This window comes from Mustelus asterias, chromosome 8 (genome assembly GCF_964213995.1).
Source record: "Mustelus asterias chromosome 8, sMusAst1.hap1.1, whole genome shotgun sequence".
Lineage (NCBI taxonomy): Eukaryota > Metazoa > Chordata > Chondrichthyes > Carcharhiniformes > Triakidae > Mustelus > Mustelus asterias.
The window spans coordinates 9,908,463-9,928,202 of NC_135808.1; the positions used below are offsets into that span (position 1 = coordinate 9,908,463).

The following is a 19,740-nucleotide window of genomic DNA, read 5'->3' on the forward strand; positions in this document are numbered from 1 at the left end:
CCTTTCCCAGATTCATCATCCACCAAGTCCTTCTCTTTGGTGAATACTGACGCAAAGTACTCATTTAATACCTCGCCCATTTCCTCTGGCTCCACGCATAGATTCCCTCCCCTATCCTTGAATGGGCCATTCCTCTCCCTGGCTACTCTCTTGCTCTTTATCTATGTATAAAAAGCCTTGGGATTTTTCTTAATCCTGCTGGCCAATGATTTTTCGTGACCCTTTTAGCCCTCCTTACTCCTTGCTTAAGTTTATTTCTACTTTCAGTAGGGGACTAGGTTCGTAGGGGACTGAGCTCCCGAAAGTGGAACCGAGGCACTTGGTGAGATGAAAATAGAGAGAGCTTCACTCGTGAGTCTAAAGCTGTGCTGCACCTGACCTGCGAGTGTTTGCTGAGAATTGAGTGCCGAAGGTGGGAAGTGTTGAGTTCCACAGCAATATCACAGCACTAAATTGTTCAACAAAAAAAAACAGGTCCAGGCGGTCGATGAAGAATAGTAAATTCTTTTCTTTAAAACCAGTTCCAAACAATTCCCAGATGTGCTCCTGTAATCCTTGAGTCATATCCTGTCAGGAAGTGTAACCTCTGGAAAAGTGTCCAGTGCTGGCTGAGTCAGACTGCGTCCAAATGTGTAAAACACTTCCTCATCCAGGAGTGTTATTTGGGATATTTCAACTAAAACTCAAGTCACAGCAGGACTCAGAAGACAGTCGCAACAGAGGACATTAACACTTTCACCATCCAGCCTGGGCAGAAAGAGAGGATTACCCTTTCACCACCTTAGTCCAGTGCCAGCAGAGGGATTAACCCTTTCACTGACTCAGCCTGGGACAAGCGGGGGGGCGGGAATTAATCTTTTCACCGACTCAGCCCTGTGCCAGCAGGGGGGTGGGGAATTAACCCTTTCACCACCTCAGTCCTGTGCCAGCGGGGGGGATTAACCCTTTCACTGACTCAATCCTGTGCTAGCGGGGGGGGGGGAATTAACCCTTTCACTGACTCAATCTGTGCCAGCAAGGGGGAATTAACCCTTTCACTGACTGTCCTGTGCAGGCAGGGGAATTAACCCTTTCACCACCTCAGTCCTGTGCCGGGAGGGGGGGGGGGGAATTAACCCTTTCACTGACTCAGTCCTGTGCCAGCAGGGGCGGATTAACCCTTTCACTGACTCAATCCTGTGCCAGCAGGGGGATTAACCCTTTCACTGACTCAGTCCTGTGCCAGTAGGGGGGGGTTAACTCTTCACCAACTTGATCAAAGGAAATGACTTATAAGGATGCTGGAAAAAGTGGTAAGCCTGAGGATAGGGAGCAATTTAGAACCAGCAAAAGAGAACTCAGAAACTGATTAAGAAAGGGAAAAGAAAATATAAATGCAAAAAAGCTTCTTTGGGTATGTGAAAAGGAAACAATTAGCTAGGAGAATTTAGGATGGAGAACAGAGAAATGGCAGAGAAACTTTCACTGTCACTGGGACAAAATACTGGAATTTTCTCCCTAACAGCACTGCTTTACCCCCCTACACCTCAGGGACTGCAGCGGTTCAAGGCGGCAGCTCACCACCACCTTCTGAAGGGCAATAAAAACTGGCCTAGCTAATGTCACCCGCATAGAGTCATAGAGGTTTACAGCATGGAAACAGGCCCTTTGGCCCAACTTGTCCATGCCGCCCTTATTTTTTTTTTAAAAACCCCAAAGCTAATCCCAATTGCCCGCGTTTAGCCCATATCCCTCTATACCCATCGTACCCATGTAACTATCTAAATGCTTTTTAAAAGATAAAATTGTACCTGCCTCTACTACTACCTCTGGCAGCTTGTTCCAGACACTCACCACACTCTGTCTGAAAAGATTGCCCCTCTGGACACTTTTATATCTCTCCCCTCTCACCTTAAACCTATGCGCTCTAGTTTTAGACTCCCCTACCTTTGGGAAAAGATATTGACGATCTACCTTGTCTATGCCCTCATTATTTTATAAACCTCTATAAGGTCACCTCTCAGCCTCCTACGCTCCAGAGAAAAAAAGTCCCAATCTATTCAGCCTCTCCTGTTTAAAAAAAAATTTAAAAACACTTCACCTCTGCCAAAAGAAGAGGTCTTGCCAGGAATGTCCAAATCGAAAGCCAAAATGGCAACCAGTTGAAGTTCAGTGTGAAATAAATGAAAGACATACTAGCACATCATAGCAAACTTCCAGGTCATGTGATTAAAGCCAACACCACCAATGGTGATGAAAGAATCAATTCAATCCTTGATTTTCCTTATGTATTTATCGTAGCCCTCTCTTGATCTCAGGAAAATCCCAAAGCTATTGAAAGCAAAAAAAAACAAGCAGCAGTCAAACTGGCACACAGTGATCCTGCAAGGACCAGATAATCTGATTCTCAGGGTGGGATTTTCTCCCCTCCCCCACCCTGCGTCACCTTTTCTGGGGCTCGACTTCAACGGGAGATCCTGTCGGCGGGAAGGGCTGGAAAATCCCACCCGAAGTGATAAGAACAAAGAAAAGTACAGCACGGGAACAGGCCCTTCAGCTCCCCCCGCCAAGCCCAAGCCCATCATGATGGCCTAACTAAACTAAAAAAAAAACCTTCTGTCCTTACTCGGGTCTGTGTCCCTCTATTCCGTCCTTAATCATGTGCTCATCCAGATGCCTCTTAAATGTTGCTAATGTGCCTGGTCCACCACCTCCTCTGGCAGCGTGTTCCACTCTCTGCGTGGAAAAACTCCCCCCCCCCCACATCTCCCTTAAACTTTCCCCCTCTCACCTTGACCCTGCACCTCCTTGTAATTGACTCTTCCACCCTAGGAAAAAGCTTCTGACTATCCACCTTGTCTATGCCTCTCATAATTTTGTAGACCTCTATCAGGTCTCCCCTCAACCTCCGACTTTTCAGTGAAAACAATCCGAGTTTATTCAGCCTCTCCTCATTGCCAACACCCTCGGGACCAGGCAACATCCTGGTGAACCTTCTTTGCACTCTCTCCAAAGCTTCCATGTCCTTCTGATAAGGTGGTGACCAGAACCGTACACAGTACTCCAAATGCGGCTTAACCAAGATTTTATATAGCTGCAACACGATTTCCCAACTCCTGTACTCAGTGCCCCGGCTGACGAAGGCAAGCATGCCATATGCCTTCTTAATCACCTTGGATACCTGTGTTGCCACCTTGAGGGAACTGTGGACCTGCACGCCCCGATCCCTCTGTACATTAATGTCCCTAAGGATTCTGCCATTTACAGTATAATTCACACCTAAATTTGATCCTCCAAAATGCATCACCTTGCATTTGTCCGGATTAAACTCGATCTGCCATTTCTATGCCCAAGTCTTCAATCTATCTATCTTGTTGTATCCGCTGACAATCCTCAGCACTATCAGCAACTCCGCCAAACTTCGTGTGAACCGCAAACTTACTAATCAGACCACCCACATTTTCCTCCAGATCATTTAAATATATATATTACAAACAGAGGTCCCAGCACTGATCCCTGCAGAATACCACTAGCTATAAATCACCATTCTGAAAAACACCCTCCATAACTATTTTGTCTTCTATAACCAAGCCAGTTCTGTATCCATCGAGCCTGCTCATCTCGAATCCCATATGATTATAGTTTTCTACCAGTCTGCCATGTGCGACCTTGTCAAATACCTTACTAAAGTCCACATAAAATACATCCACAGCCCTTTACTCATCAATTTTCTTTGTCATCGCTTCAAAAAACTCAATCAAGTTGGTGAGATTGACCTTCCCCGAACAAAACCATGCTGTCTGTCACTAACTAGTCCATTTTCCTCCAAATGTGCACATATCCTGTCCCTCAGTATCTTCTCCAAAAGCTTCCCCACCGCTGACGTCAGGCTCACTGGCCTATAATTTGCTGGATTATCCTTGCTTCCTTTCTTAAACAAAAGAACAACATTGGCTATTCTCTAGTTCTCTGGAACCTCACCTGTGGATGAGGATGTGAAGATATCTGTTAAGGCCCCAGCTATTTCTCCCCTGGTCTCCCGCAAGTGGAGAAAACCTGGGACATATCCTATCCGGCCCCGGGGATTTGTCTAGGTTAATGCAATTTAGGATACTCACTTGCTCCTTTGACCATCCCTGACCTCAACATCCATCATATCCTTCTCCTTGGTGAATACCGATATAAAGTACTCATTAAGGATTTCACCCACTTCCTGTGGTTCCATGCATAACTTCCCTCTATTGTCCTTGAGTGGGCCTATTCTTTCTCTTGCTACCTTCTTACTCCTAATATATGCAGAAAAAGCCTTGAGATTCTCCTTGACCCTGTTTGCTAAAGACATTTCATGATGTTGAGGGATAGATTTTCACCAGGCCAGAATACTTAGTACAGCCTAAAATCTTTAGGAAGTGGTTCTTCAAGCCTTCCATTTCTCTGGTGCCTTTTCAGATAGTAAAGCATCTCCAGCAGTATTTATCAGATTGACATTTGACACTAATCCGCACAAGGACTTATCAGGATCGATGGTTAATAAAATGGACAAAACTTCCTATTTGATAGATTAATATTGAGGAGGGATGTGGGGGAGACTGCTGAAGTACAGCGATCTTGAATAAAATAAAAGCAACATATCGCAGATGCTGGAAATCCAAAATAAAAAGGGGCGGCACAGTGGTTAGCACTGCTGCCTCACAGCGCCAGGGACCCGGGTTCGATTCCAGGCTCGGGTCACTGTCTGTGTGGAGTTTGCACGTTCTTCCTGTGTCTGCGTGAGTTTCCTCTGGGTGCTCCGGTTTCCTCCCACAGTCCAAAGATTTGTAGGTTAGGTGGATTGGCTATGCTAAATTGCCCGTTAGTGTCCCAAGATGTGTAGGTTAAGGGATTAGCAGGGTAAATACGTGGGGTTACGGGGATAGGGCCTGGGTGGGATTGTTGTCGGTGCAGCCTCGATGGGCTGAATGGCCTCTTCTGCACTGTAGGATTCTATGAAGGAAAACAGAAAATGCTGGACAAATTCTGCAAATCTGACAGCAACTGTGGAGAGAGAAACAAAGTTATTGGCCTGAATTTTCCCATCTGGGACTAAGTCCCATTCCAGGAGCGGAATGTGGAGGCTGGCGGGAAAACATAGAAACATAGAAAAACTACAACACAATACAGGCCCTTCAGCCCACAAAGTTGTGCCGAACATGTCCTACCTTAGCGATTACTAGGCTTACCTAATAGAAACATGCCATATCTTCTGGCCCCGACCTGATTAATTATGCAACCAGGTGTTTTGCAGTGGATTCCGTGGCGGGGCAGGCCTGCAAGCACATAGTTCGCTGTCCCTATCTGGGCACCATATGGAAAAGGTGCCCAACATCACTGACCCACTATTAAGAAAGAAGGTGAACCTCCTGAAAATTAAGATTGGATTTTCAGGAGCACTCTGAGACTGGAAGATGAGTGTCCTGAGAAAGAGGATGAATCTCCATGAACATTCTGAGACTAGAAGATGGACGCCTCCAGGACACAGAATCTGGAAGGTGCTCCTGTAGATGCTCTCCCCAACTGCTGCTGTGGTGTTCCAAGGTCCAGGTTCCAGCAACCTCAATCTCAAACTCTGGAGGCAGGCCCTGGCATTGTTCAGATGAGTTCAAATGTCTGCACACTATGTTGTTCTAGACGTGTTTTCCCACCAACACAACGGATTACCAGGTGTGGGTGCTCAGGTGTTCATCTGCATCCCATTAGCAGGATGCAAATCAATTTCACACTGGCCTCCAGCAGTTTTCCTGACCTGCCATGCCAACCACCAGCAGGAGATCCTGCAGGTAATTCATGCCAATTTTTGGATCTCTTGCCAAATTCTATTCCCCAGCTCCTACAATTGAACTTGCCAGTAAGGGCAGGGGGCAGAATTTCACCCATTTGAGTCCAATGTGACACTTCAGAACTGGATTCAAAACAGGCCAGTTCCCAATGAAAGCCACGTTGGACTCAGAATGTTAAAAACTTCTCTCTCCATAGATGCTGCCAGATCTGCTGGGCTTTTCCAACATTTTCTGTTTTGATTACAGAGGTTGAGAGCAAGGCCATGGAGAGATTGGAAAACAAAAATGAGAATTTTAAAATTGAGGCATTTCTAGGCTGAGAGTAAAGATAAGGTTGATTGGTGTATTGGGTCCAGAGTCTGGGAACCAGAGTTTTAGATGAGTTCCAGCTGATGGAAGGTGAAAGATGGGAGGCTGCTCAGTGGTTGCATTGGAACAGGCAAGTCTTGAAGTAACAGTGGCATGGACAAGGATATTTATCAGCAGGTGAGCTGAGGTAAGGGTGGCTTGGGTGCTGGGAGATGGAAGAACATAGTACAGTGGCTAGCACTGCTGCCTCAATGAGCCAGGGACCCGGGTTCAATTCCAGCTTTGGGTGACTGTCTGTGTGGAGTTTGCATGTTAGATGGATTGGCCATGGTAAATTGCATTTTAGTCTCCCAAGATGTGTAGGTTAGGGGGATTAGTGGGGTGAATGCATGGGATTACAGGGATAGGACATGGGGTGGGCCAGGGTAAGATCCTCTATCAGACTGGCATTGTTTTCTTGATAGCAGAGAAGGATGAGGAGGAACCTGATTGATATGTACAAAATTATGAGGGACATAGATAGAGTAGATGAGAAGAAACTTCTCCCCTTGGTAGAGGGGTCATATCCAGGGGAGAATAAATTTAAGGTCAAGGGCAAGAGATTAATAGGAGATTTGAGGATACACATTTTCAGCCAGAGGGTGATGGATATTTGGAACTCACCGCCTGAAAGTGTGGTAGAGCAAGAACTTTTGCAACATTTAAAAAGCAATTAGATAAGCACTTGAAATTCTATAGCATTCTAGGCTGTGGACTGGAAAATGGGATTAGGATAGGTGCTTGATGGCCGGTGTAGACATGACAGGCTGTAACATTCTATGACCCCATAAATTCAACAAGATGATGCTCTGGGCAGGCCAGGCAACAGGAGACAAAGAGGGCGGGATTTCGTGGCCCCGGCCACCGCCAGGATCATCCATTCCACCAAAAATTGTGCTTATTGACAGATTCCGGTTACACAATGTTCAGGCATCAACCTCTCCGACATTAGAACTTGAAACTGGATGAGAAATGCTAGCCTCAGTTGTTCAGGATCTCTCCCTCTCTCTCCTCTTAATATACGCACACAGTGCCTTTCGGGGAATTAAAATAGTTACTAGGTAATAATAAAAAGCTCAGTTGAGTATGAATGCTCACTATGTATATATAGAGAAAGTTCACTGGGCCTGAAACAGCTTAATCCTGAAAGGATGCACAGAGGATTTTATATTGAGGTTTTCAATGGGCTGGCGGAGAGACACAGCACTCTGTTTATCTTCCATTATATTTTCCTGGCAGAGTGTCAGACTGTTAAAGCTCCAATTTTTTGCCCCCAGTTTCCTGCCTCCTCCTCTGAAAAGAGCTGATCCCCTGAAGAGATAGTGTTTGAATAAGCATTAGCCATTCTCCTATTTCACACAGCCAAGTTAGGTACTGCAGTAAAATGTCACACAAAGCAATCTTATTGGAGTGCGTTAACCAGCTTGCTACCAGCACGGGGGATGATAGTGCAGTGGATGTTTTACTACACTGGTAAACCAGACGTCTGGATTAATAATTAGATAACTAATCACTTGGTAGTATAGAGCTTGAGTATTGCTGAATAAGGAGACACAAACGAATATGTCACAGTACTCAAATCTAAACAACATGTCCAAACTGGGGAGCCGGTGGTATTGTCACTAGACCAGGAAACCCAGGGCAATGCTTTGAGAACTCAGGTTCAAATCCCACCTTAGCAGGTGGTGAAATTTGAATTCAGTTTTTATGAAACAACTAACAATGACTGTGAAACCATGGTCAATTGTTGTAAAAATCCATCTGAAGGAAATCTGCTTTCCCTACCTGGTCTGGTCTACACGTGACTTCTCGATCCACAGCAATGTGGTTGACTCTTTACTATCCTCTGAAATGGCCCAGCAAGTCACTCAATTTAAGGGCAATTAGGGATGGGCAATGAATGCTGGCTCATCCAGCAACACCCACATCCCAGGAATGAATTTTAAAACAGTGTCACTTGAAGAATTCAGCTTTTAAAACTATCTGGAAATAAACTGCTAACCTTAGTGAAAGTGGCAGGAAAGCTGTTGCTTGTAACAAAAATCCAACCAATTAATTCATGTTGCTGAAGGAATGAAACCTAATGCCCTTTACCTGTTCTGGGCTTCAATTGCTTGCTGTCCCATGCCAATGGAGGTGGTTCATACCCACCCTCTGAAATAGTGCAGCGGAGCCACTCGGTGACAATTAGGGTGCGGACAATAAATGTTGCCCTCCAACATGAACTCCACATAACTTTCAGTCATAGGGCACCTTTCATGTTGTTGTTACATGGCCAGAGGGTGCTGTCTTTCGAATGAAACCCTAAACCCAAGCCCCCCATCTGCCCCCTCAGGTGGGCAGAAAGGATCCCATGACACGATTCGAAGAAGAGCAGGGGAGTTCTTCAAGGTGATAAAATTAAAATACTGCGAATGCTGGAGATCGGAACTAAAGACAGTAAGTGCTGGAAAGCTCAACAGGTCTGAAAACATTTTTGGAGAGGGAAACAGAACTAACTTTTTGAGTCCTGTATGTCCTGCAGGACGGCACGGTGGCACAATGATTAACATGGCTGCCTCACAGTGCCAGGGTGACTGTCTATTTGGAGTTTGCACATTCTCCCGTATTTGCGTGCGTTTCCTCCGGGTGCTCTAATTACCTCCCACAGTCCAAAGATGTGGAGGTTGGGTGGATTGACCATGTTAAATTGCCCCTTAGTGTCCCAAAATGTGTAGGTTAGGGCGATAAGCGGGATAAATATGTGGGGTTATGGGGAAAGGGCCTAGATGGGATACTCTGTCAGAGAGTCGGTGCAAAGTCGAGGATCTGAATGGCCTCCTTCTGCACTCAAAACATTAACACTCTCTCTCTCCACAGATTCTGCCAGACCTGCTGGGTTTTTCTAGCACCTTCTGTTTTTATTTGAACTCTTTGCGATGTACTGGCCAATTTTTATCCCTAACTGTCAACACTATAATCACAGATTCTCGGCATTGGTCATCACATTGCTTTTTGTGGGACGTCACTGTGTCAATTGTCTGCTGTATTTCCTACATTACAGCAGTGTCTCTCTCTCTCTTCAGGTACCATGCCCTCTTACCATGAACTTCCACATGTTAGTCTGTGGTCATGCTTGGCAAGGTGCTGCAGTGGTAACCAGGAGATTCTCCCGCTCTGACCACCTGCCACAAGCATATTGGAAGGATTTACAGGCTGCCAATCCACCTGTTTGGCCACATTAGGAGCACACCTTCTGTGGCCATCAAAGTGTGGGATATGAAGCAGGAGCTTCTGGCTCAGAGGCAGGGAATTGCACTATAAGGCACCGCAGCAGTGGCTACACTTCAAAAATGCTTCATTGACTGTAAGGTATTTTGGGATGTCCCATAAGGTACCCCATAAATGGAAACATTTCTCTTCCATCTCAGTTAAACAGAAATTTTACCTATACTGATTTCTTTGTAATTTTTTTTAGTTCAGTGATTGGGATTCTGACATTTTGGTTGATACCTTCCCCCATCTGGCACAAATCCTAAGAAATGCTCCACACCAGGGAAGAACTTGTCATTCTTCCGCAAGGTGTTCACTGCACTGGAATGGCAGTTCTTCCTATTCAGATCAAACTGGGTGGAGTTGATGTGGAAATTAAACTTTGAAGAAGTTGAGAAAGCTGTGAACAAGGCACAAATGATTCTTGGGTGTATCAGTCAAGGAGGGACAAAAGCAAGGTGGTTATGCCATACTTTTATAAATGACTGGTTTTCGGCCCCAGCCAAAGTATTGTGTCCAGTTCCAGGCACCGCACTTCAGGAAAGACGTTGAGGCTTCGACAGGGGTGCGAAGGAGATTTACTGGAATGATACCAGGGATGAGAGACTTCAATTATCTGGACAGAAATTTAAGGGAGGAATTCAAAATCATGAATGGTCTTTACAGAGTAGATATGGTGAAACTGTTGCCAATGACAGAAGGATCAGTAACACAGATTCAAGATGATTGGCAAAAAAAGGGTCAAAGTGGAGATGAAGGGGATCTTTTGATGCAGCGAGTTGTTCTGATCTGGAATGAACTGTCCAAAAGGAAATTTCACAAGGGAATTGGATAAATATTTGGAAGGAAGGATTTACAGAGCTGCAGGAAAAGAGCAGGGGGATTGGCACTGACTGAGCAAAAAACCAGCTCAGTCGAACGGACTCTTGTTTAGGCAGCAAATGAACGTAACCTTTTGCAACACTTCTGTCTCTGACAGGACTTCCTCTCTGACATGGCGATGACGGAGGTTGACCGTTTTGTTGACCGTGAGCATTTAATATTTCGCGAGAACACGCTGGCGACCAAGGCGATTGAAGAGTACTTAAAGTTGATTGGTCAGAAATACCTCAAGGACGCAATTGGTAGGTTGGTGTACGTGACCGCTACACTCACTGCTACCGACACTCCATTAACACAGGGTTTGTATCTGACGTTGGTGTGTTACACTTCTAGCCATGAAGTGCAGCGGAGTCCGCCAGTCGTCGTGTCCAGCCTGGCAAAGGGGGTGTGGGGAGGGGAGGGGTGAGTGCCAGTATGGAATCTAAAGGGACAAGGGGATAAGAGTGGTTGTGGGATGGGGACATATGGCAATTGCTTCCCTCTTGACTTGTATCAGTTTTGGGAAGAAGAGGTCGGGAGGGTAGATTGGAGGAAGGGAGATCTAGTAGAAAGGGGTGGAGGTGCAAATCCTTCATGCCTATGCGGACTCTTTGAAAGAACCATGCATTTAGTCCTGCTCCATCCCCCAGCGAAGTGGGATTTAAAGGACCACTGCATTTCAATATGTATTTTGTTATTTTCTTCTTGCAGAAGCTTATCCCCTCACTCTCCACCCCCACATCCCCCAACCTATCCACCCAACAGTTACAGTTCCACAGTCAGCATCACACAACAGTGCTCCACCCATAACACTGAATGGGTAAGCATCATCAAGCCACTGTACTATAGACAGCATCACAGCAGAGCCTCAGCACAATGTCTGCACCTTATGCATGCTGGGCAGCAATTCCAAGAACAGGGACCTGGATTGATTTTGTTCCTCCCACCCCATCCCACGCTAATCCAAACACGGACTCATTCTGTCACTTTGCAGCCTTATTCCCTCAGCATGTGTCAAAGGTTACTCAAAGATGGATCCCACCTATTTAATCCATATAGATTAGAAACATGATAGCCTCTAAATCATTTCCAAGGCTTCCAGATTTAAAATGGCTCAGTTGGCAGGAACTGAATTGCACTAGCTACATAAATGCTGTGGCTACAAAAGCAGATCAGAGGTTGGAAAGTTTACAGTAAATAACTCACCCCAACTCCCCAAAGCCTGTTCACCATCTACAAGGCATAAATTTAGAGTCTGATGGAATACTCTACACTTCCCTCGATGAGTGCAGCTCCAATACTCAAGAAGCTTGGCACCATCCAGTTCAAAGCAATCTGCTTGATTGACACCCCAGCCACAAACATTTACTCCTTCCACCACCGATGAACAGTGGCAGCCATGTGTACCATCTACAAGATGCACTGCAGGGACTCACCTAAGACTTATTAGGCAGCACCTTCCAAACCCACTTCCATCTAGAAGGACAGGGACAAAAGATACATGGGAACACCACCACCTGGAAGTTCCCCTCCAAGCCACTCACTATACTGACTTGGAAATATTTCGCAGTTCAATATCGCTGGATCAAAATCCTGGAACTCCCTCCCTAACAGCACTGGTGGGTGTATCTATACCACCTGGACTGCAGCTGTTCAAGAAGGTGGCTCACCACCACCTTCTCAAGGGCAACTAGGGATGAGCAATAAATGTTGGCCTAGCCAATGACACCCACATCCCGCAAAATAAAATAAAAGGTGGCAATGAAATGGGGAGTGGGGCCTGGGTAGAAGGATCAGTGAAGTTGGGGCAAGGGAGCTTGAGGACAGCCGTAGGCGATAAAGCTCATCCATGGGAAGGGGAGATTCCATGGGAATGGCCAAGAAGTGAGTGGTGTTGCAGGTCCCAGGCGTAAGCTGTGGATATCTGACATCAACAGGTCCGATTACATGTCAGGCTCCGCTGTACTTCGATTGTTTTTTAAAGAAAATATAAAATCAGTGGTAAAACCATTTCACCTCCATCAGAATTAAAATGTGCTTTACTTGAAAGGGCCCAATGTCAAGGTGTGGGAGGCGCTGGAATTGGTGGGGGTGGGGGGGGGGGGTTTGGGAATTGCGAAATGTGTGCTGGGCTGACAGCAAAATCTTTCCATTAACTCCTGTGGGAAACCTCATTCCTTTTCATGGACAAGTGTTGGTTTACAGCACAAGGAAGAAACGGGACCAAATATTATTTATTCATATTGTTTACTGTTGGCGTTCATGTTGAAAGGTATTCTAATTTAGTTTTCTCCCTTGCTCATCCCGTCTTTCTCCCTCAACCTTACTTTCTCATTCAATCATTCTTGCTCCTTCCTTTGACTCGATCTCTATCATTTTGTTCTCACATCCATGTCCATTTCCTCTCTCCCCCCCCACCCCCTCACTCATTTTACCTCTTCTGTCCTCCCCCCACCTCCTCCTGCTTTCTCCTTCCCCTCTCTCCTTCTATTACATCTCTCAGCACCAGGTATCCCACACTCACTTGAGAGAGAGAGAGAGAGAGAGAGAGAGAGAAAGGGTGGACTGGGGCCTTTCTCTGCTGGGGCCACTCTTGTTTGGCCATGGATCAGTCAATTCGCTCTGGGCTCCATCCTCTCGGTTTCTGCAACGTAACAGCCGGCCCAGCAGTCAGGCTTTCTCATCACCGACATGGTTCGGGTTGGGAGCTTGATCTGCAGGGATCAAACTGATATGCATTTCTGTTCTTCCGGGGTGCCACCTCGAGTCACTGCCCTCAGTCCAGCAGAGCTTTCACTTTCTCACATCCGCCTGCGACTTTTTGTTTTCTGACTCTTCGCCCGGACAGGAAGAGAGACCATTTTGTCTTCTGCTCTTACTGGGGAGCTGCATTGACTGCTTCTGGTCAGTGGAGCCCAATACTGCTAGCAACTGCCGTAATGCTTGGTGCGTTTGCATTTACTTAAAGGTAGTTTTTATTTTTTTCCCCCACTGTTGCCTCCTTTCCTTTGTTTTTTGGAGCGGGGTGGGCAAGGGGAGTTATTATTGGAGCATTGTGGAGCAATCAAAATAGCTTCACAGTGTCCACTCGGACATTCCCTCCAGAGCCACAGTCTCTGTGAAAATGTCAGAAGGTTTCCCATGGTCATGGTATTTCTCAAAAACCACACCCTCCTCTTTTTGGGACCAAAAAAAGTCAATTTCAGTGCTTGCTCTTCAGTAAAACACTTTTAATGTCACATGTACGTTTTTTAACCATTAACCCTTTGAGTGCTTGGCACCCATTGCAGCAATGAAATTCACCATTATGATAAGAGGAAAAGTCACTCCTTTCAATAGAAGCTAAGTTGGGCAGGTGAATGATGGCGTAACTTAAATGTGCCTTTCAATTTAAAACAAATGACTGGTGTTTTGCAAGCTCAGATCTCTCTGATAGTTCAGTCACTTGGGTTACTGCCTGTCTGTTGCTAAATCAACAATTTTAATCTTAATGACAATCCAAAACACGCATGTACGCACACCACCCCCCCACCCTGCCCACTCCGGATGGGAAATTGGAGATTCCTTTACAAGTTAGTTGTTACACCCTGGATGACACAAAAGTTTGGACAAAGTGTTAGATTTTATGGAGTGTCTTAAAGGAGGAAAGCAAGGTATAGAGGCAGAAGGAATTCCAGGCTCAGGCAGCTGAAGGCATGGCCACCTGTGGTGGAGAGGTGAAAATCGGGGATGTTTGGAAGGTCAGAATTACAGGAGTTCAGATATCTCGGAGTGCTTGAGGAGATTATGGTAATTAGAAGAGATGACACCATGGAGGGCCTTGAAACGCTGGACAATTATGTTACAACCAAGATGTTGCTTGACTGGGAGCCAGTGTTGGTTAGCAAGCACAGGGGTGATAGGGGAACAAGAGTTGGTGCAAGTTCAGACACAGGCAATAGAGTTGGATGGCCTCAGGTTAATGAAGGTGTCCATTGGAATCATTAAATCTAAACATAACAAAGGCATGAATGAAAGTTTGAGCAGCAGATGAGCTGAGATGGGAAAACTTGGGCATTGTTATGAAGGTCTTAGTGATGGTATGAGGCACATCTCAAGGTCAAATGTGACAAGACTGGAAACTGACTGGTGTCATCTCAGACCCTGCTGCCAGGGAAAGGATGGAGTCAGTAGCTAGGGAATAGAGTTTGGAGACTGAAAGCAAAAGTTTCAGTCTTCCCAGTATTTAATTGGAGGTAACTTCTGATAGTGTGATAATTTAGCAACAGCAGAGAAATAGAGAGAAGTGGTGGTGAGGTTGACTATTGTCAGCACACAACCAATGCTGTGCCTGATGTACCAAGGGGTAGCATGTAGATGAGATATTGGAGGGGTGGTGGAGGGAACCAATGATGTGTTGTCAGAAGACACCAGAGGCAACAGTGCGGGAGCAGGAAAAGAAGCCATTGCAAGCCACTGCAGCTGTTCAAAAAGCAGTTCAATCATCTCAAAGGTAATTAGGGAAGCTGGCCTAGCCAGCAACACCCACACCCCATGAATGAATTTTTAAAAAGTGATTCTCTGATTACGATTTGATAAATAAGAAGGGCCCAGGTGAGAACAGTCCCAGGACAATGGAGAGGTGTTGAAGGATAATGATCTGGTCAACTGTGTCAAAGGCTACAGACAAGTTGAGAAAGACCTGGAGGGAAAGCTTACCTTTTGTCACCATCACGTAGGATGTCATTTCTGATTTTGAAAAGAGCCACTTTTGGACTGTGACAGGGACAAAAACCTGGTTGGAGGGAGTTCCAGGACGGAGGGAACTTATTTGGGAAACACCACCAAGTACAAAGACTCTGGGGAGGAAAAGGAGATTGGAGGTGGAGCATAAGTTTGCAGGGACAGTGGAGGTCAAAGGTTGTCTTTTTCTTTAGGAGAGGGGTGATTACAGCAGATTTGAAGAAGATGAAGAAGAACATCTTTAGAGAGAGAACCATTTAGTGGTCGGCAGTTTAGTTTCAAATAGAATCAAGAAAACAGGAACTGAGGCTTGTGGACAAGATGAACTCAAGGAGAGCAAGAGGGAGTGATGGGAGAGAAATGAGAAAAAGATGCAAATTCAGGGTGAAGACAGAGGTAGCTTTTGGCAAAGTTTGACCAGGTGGACTAGTGGAAGGAAGAGACACAGCAAAGGCAGCTGGTCACAATCTTAATGACAAAGAAGTCCGTGAGCTCCTTGAATTTGTTGGCGAACAGGAAGATAATGGATTATCAAAGGTGGCCTTAAACTGCAACTGATTAAAGGTTAACCTCCCGGACATTGTTGAGAGTCAGGGAGAAAAATCATGGAGGTATAAAGAAATTACAGAACTCAAAATGGCTGCTTTCATGTGGAGTTCAGAGTGTGTTCCTAACTATGCAACAATTATGTTTCCTGTGCACCAGATCCTAAGGCCCATCACGATACAGCTACCCTTCTCCTGTCTATGCTTTGGCACATTCCCATTTTTCATGCAAAGATCTGGCTACAGGTTGTTGTAAAGCCTCAAAGGGTTAATTAGTTTCCATTTCTCATAAGGATTGTTTAGGATTGTTAATATTTTGTCTTGTAATGATGGCCTGTGCTGAATGGTAGCATGTCAACGAGACCAGAGCAGTTTGAAGGGCTGTTGTTCACCTCCAGTAGTTCATTGCCTTTGATCTCTTCCCACTCTTTCTTGCTCCGGGTGAGAAGGCAATTAGAGCTCCCTCTACTGACACAATGTGAGTATTATTGCAATTTCAGTTCACTGCATGGGTCTAACTTCATCTTCTGCCTCTTCTTCCCAGTAACCTGTCTCAGATCCCACACCCAATGGAGTTTGAGCCTCCTGGCCTTTGTAATTCTCCTGGGGTCATGATGTTTTCGTATTTGGGTACACATAGCTCTTTCAAAGAGCTGGCATAGACATGATGGACTGAATGGCCTTCTGAGCTACAAGATAATGACACACAAACCAATATATAGATTATAAGCTGAGCTTGTTTTGATGTTTTCCCTTTCCTCCCCCTTCCACCCCACCAATACCAACAAGCTCTCCCTCCTTCCCCAGCCTCTTTGCCTGAGAGGATCTTCTTCTACACATTATTTGCCCCAACTGAGAGCAGAAGGGGAAGATTTATTGAAGGCGGCCATAGTACTATTCCCTAGCAATAGATGATCCCAGTCATTTGAGAAAAAAAACCTTTCTTCGCAGTGCTAAATGTTTTCATGCCCCCATGGCCAATCAATACCCAATATGCTGATATGGTACTTGATCAGAAGGTCCCAACTTGATTCCCAAGTCCATATTGAAATCTCAATCAATATCACGGTAGGTCTGCTGCAATAGCTCTAACCATGTGGAGTCAGTCATGGTTCAGTCCATAGCACTCTCTGAGTCTAGAAGGCTCACGGGTTCGAGTCATGCTCCAGAGTCTTGAGCACAAGATCCAGGCTGACACAGTCCAATATGGAAAGAATACTGCACTGCCAGAAGGGATGAGAAGGTGAACCGAGACCCTTGCAAATGGATTTAAAATATTCCACAGCCGCTGTTTCAAAGAGAGCAGGGGGTTTTCCCTCAACAAACAGCATAATCAACTCATTATTGAATTACTGTTTGTGGGACCTCGCTCTGCAGCCAATTTGCGGCAAAGGAGGTAAGAACCCAAAAAGGAGGGAGAGAGTAAGATTGGAGAGGAAGTGCAATTATTTACTTGGGCTGGAAGTTCTGCCTTATTTTTTCCTCCCCCATTTCTAATTGAACCGTTCTTAGTTGGAATCGCTGCCAGAAATGCTCTGCTCTCGTGATCGCGTTGCAAGTCTCAATATCTCTTGTAGTGATTTGTCTGGAATTATTTGATGGGACAGCCTGTGTGCGTGTGTCTGTACGTCTTATTCTTGGTGTGCACGTTTGTATGCAGCTGCGTGCCTTTTGGGTGATGCCCTTGTGCCTCTCAAAAATCCCCCGAGATACTTGTGCATCATCCATCAGCACGTTTGAGCGTTGAACAAGGCAATGTTGACGGTGGAAACCACTGCAGATGCATTGGACTTTGGGAATTCATGTAGCATTTGGTCACTCCGCAATTTAAAAAAAACGGGTGTTCACCAACTTGGCAAAACTACCGACAAGTCCTGGTTTTAGTTTAATTTGAAAAATTCTAATGGCAAGATGACCTGTCGGCCATTTTGCAAAGAGGCAGATTGCTGTGAGGCATCTGCTTCTCATTTAGACAAAAGAAAATATAACGCACAAAATGGTTAAGGACTTTGTTAATATGGCAGCCCATTATTCCCAGTGCTCTTTTAGGTGCCCTGGTGTTCCTTTTGCTGCTTTAACAGTTTGCCTCAGCGGTTTATATTGGTCAACTTCTGAGGATCCTCTCAGAGGAGTGGAGCAATGTTGTGTTCTACCTTTGGTCCCTTTTTTTATTCTTTAACTTTTTGAATCTTTTTCAGAGAATATTTCTTTAAATAATTCTCCTAGTCAGAGCTGCATGGCCATTTTTTTCTCTTGTTCTTTTTTTCAAAAAGGCCATTCAGCCTGTCAAAGAAGTGTATTTCCCTCCACAGGCTGTGTATACCAAACCTCAGGAATGTAACAACCTTGTTCTCCTTTTGGTTCTGCTCTGCAGTGTACTGTGAAGACACATTTCCAGTTTAAATCCATGTTTCCATTACTTTCATATATCTTAAGCTGCTCATACTAACCCAATCTTGGTGTTCTGATTTAGGACCTAACCATCAGTGAGGCAACAGCGCTCGGAACAGCGCTTTCCCAAAACCTTCTGGCCCCGTCAAATTCAAAACAGGATACACCAGCGAGTAAGACATATAAGTGCAGATAGAACTGAGATCCTGGGCGATGCGAGCTGGATTACCAGCAGTCCTGGGTCAGATATGGCCCATTGGATGACCTGATTTGCCCTCTTCTTGTCCCCATCTCCAACACCTTCATCTACCAAGTGAGGAAAGTAACCATGGGTAGATCTGGAACAAACTTAAGGTCCATACACAGCTCTTTGCCAGCAAAGGGTAACTCAGGATACCACTGGTTAATTAAGTTGTTGAATCCAGGTTGCACCAATGACTATTGGAACAAGGGTGTGTCATCTCGCCATGAGAACCAGGCCATTCCAGAGTGAAGAAAGAAGTATTGATAGTTTTCTACAGGGTAATGGCACTAAGGCGAGTTGATGGAGTTATGGTACAAATTGAATGGTGAAACAAGCTTGAGGGGTTGACTGATTTCCTCCTGTTCCTGAATGAATTATCTTTTCTGACATACACTCCTCCATCCTTTCAAAAGGCTGTGGATGCTAGGGACAATTAAAGTATTCAAAACCGAGACTGATGGATATTTTGCCACATGACAATACAAAGGGGTAGGAAGCTGACAAAGGAGGGATGAGTTGGAGAAAAGGTTGGGCACAATCTAACTGAGGGACTGAATGGCCTCCTCCTGCTCCAATATAGTGACTTGGTTTTCATTTACAACAAAATCATATTGACTAAAATTACTTTATTAACAATACAACAAATGAATAAACTAGCTAATGAAAATAATAACTAAAACTGAAATCAGTTTGCGCAGGTTTGTGCCTGGCTGACCAGCTGCATTCCATGACTGGATCCTCCGAGGGTCACCATCTTCATATTGACCCTATGCTTTGTATAGTGCCTGATGAGCTCGATATGACCCCTGTCTTTCTGTCTTCTGATTCAATTCTGATGCCCAACATTTCATTTGTGTAGCATCTCTAACACAAAAGAACAAACCACAGCACTTGACCTAATGAAACAAAATTTGACATTAAGTGACCAAAAGCCTTGGGTTTTAGGGATCTTGGAGGACAGAGAGAGAGAAAGAGATGGAGCGAGCAGGAGAGGTTTGAGGAGGAATTTCCAGAGATTAGGGTTCAATCTCACCATGAAGAGTTGGGAGAATGCCTGCCAAAATTTGAGGCCAATTTTCCACAGCATGATGAAACACCATTTTTTTTAATGAACCAACTGTGGGAATCACAGAATCCATTGGTTATATGCATCTAGATGGTCCTAGGACTTAAAAACATTTGGACCCTTCTGGAAGGGCAGAATGAACACAAGTTAGAATCGTCTTTGCTGCCTCCTTCTACTCCCCATACTGGCGTCAAAAAGATTACAGTACACTAAGGACAGGCTGCATAGTCTAGTCCTATACTCCTGAGTATAGAAGATCAAGAAATGGATCTAATTGAGATATTTAAGTGGTTAAAGGAGTTGCAAGGGTAGATGGAAGGAAACTATTTCTTCTGACAAGCAACACCTTAAAATTAGAGCTAGACTTTTTCTGGGCCAATGTCTGGAAGTATTTCTTCATACAAAGGATAGCACAAATCTGTCTCGTCCCCTCCCCATAAAAGAACAGTTGAGTCTGGAGGTCAAATGGATATTGCAACCGAGATTGATAGATTTTTGTTGGGCGAGATTATGGAG

The 19,740-nt window shown here is 45.1% G+C and overlaps 1 protein-coding gene across 3 annotated transcripts in view; it reads left to right on the forward strand.

Moving 5' to 3' along the window:
• LOC144496840 (ras/Rap GTPase-activating protein SynGAP-like) overlaps positions 1-19,740 on the forward strand; it is a 770,844-nt gene that overhangs the window by 691,463 nt on the left and 59,641 nt on the right. For all 3 annotated transcript variants that reach the window (XM_078217405.1, XM_078217406.1, XM_078217407.1), the window contains one exon: positions 10,375-10,519. In XM_078217405.1, coding sequence (XP_078073531.1) covers positions 10,375-10,519 — 145 coding nt within the window. The remainder of the gene's footprint in view (positions 1-10,374; positions 10,520-19,740) is intronic.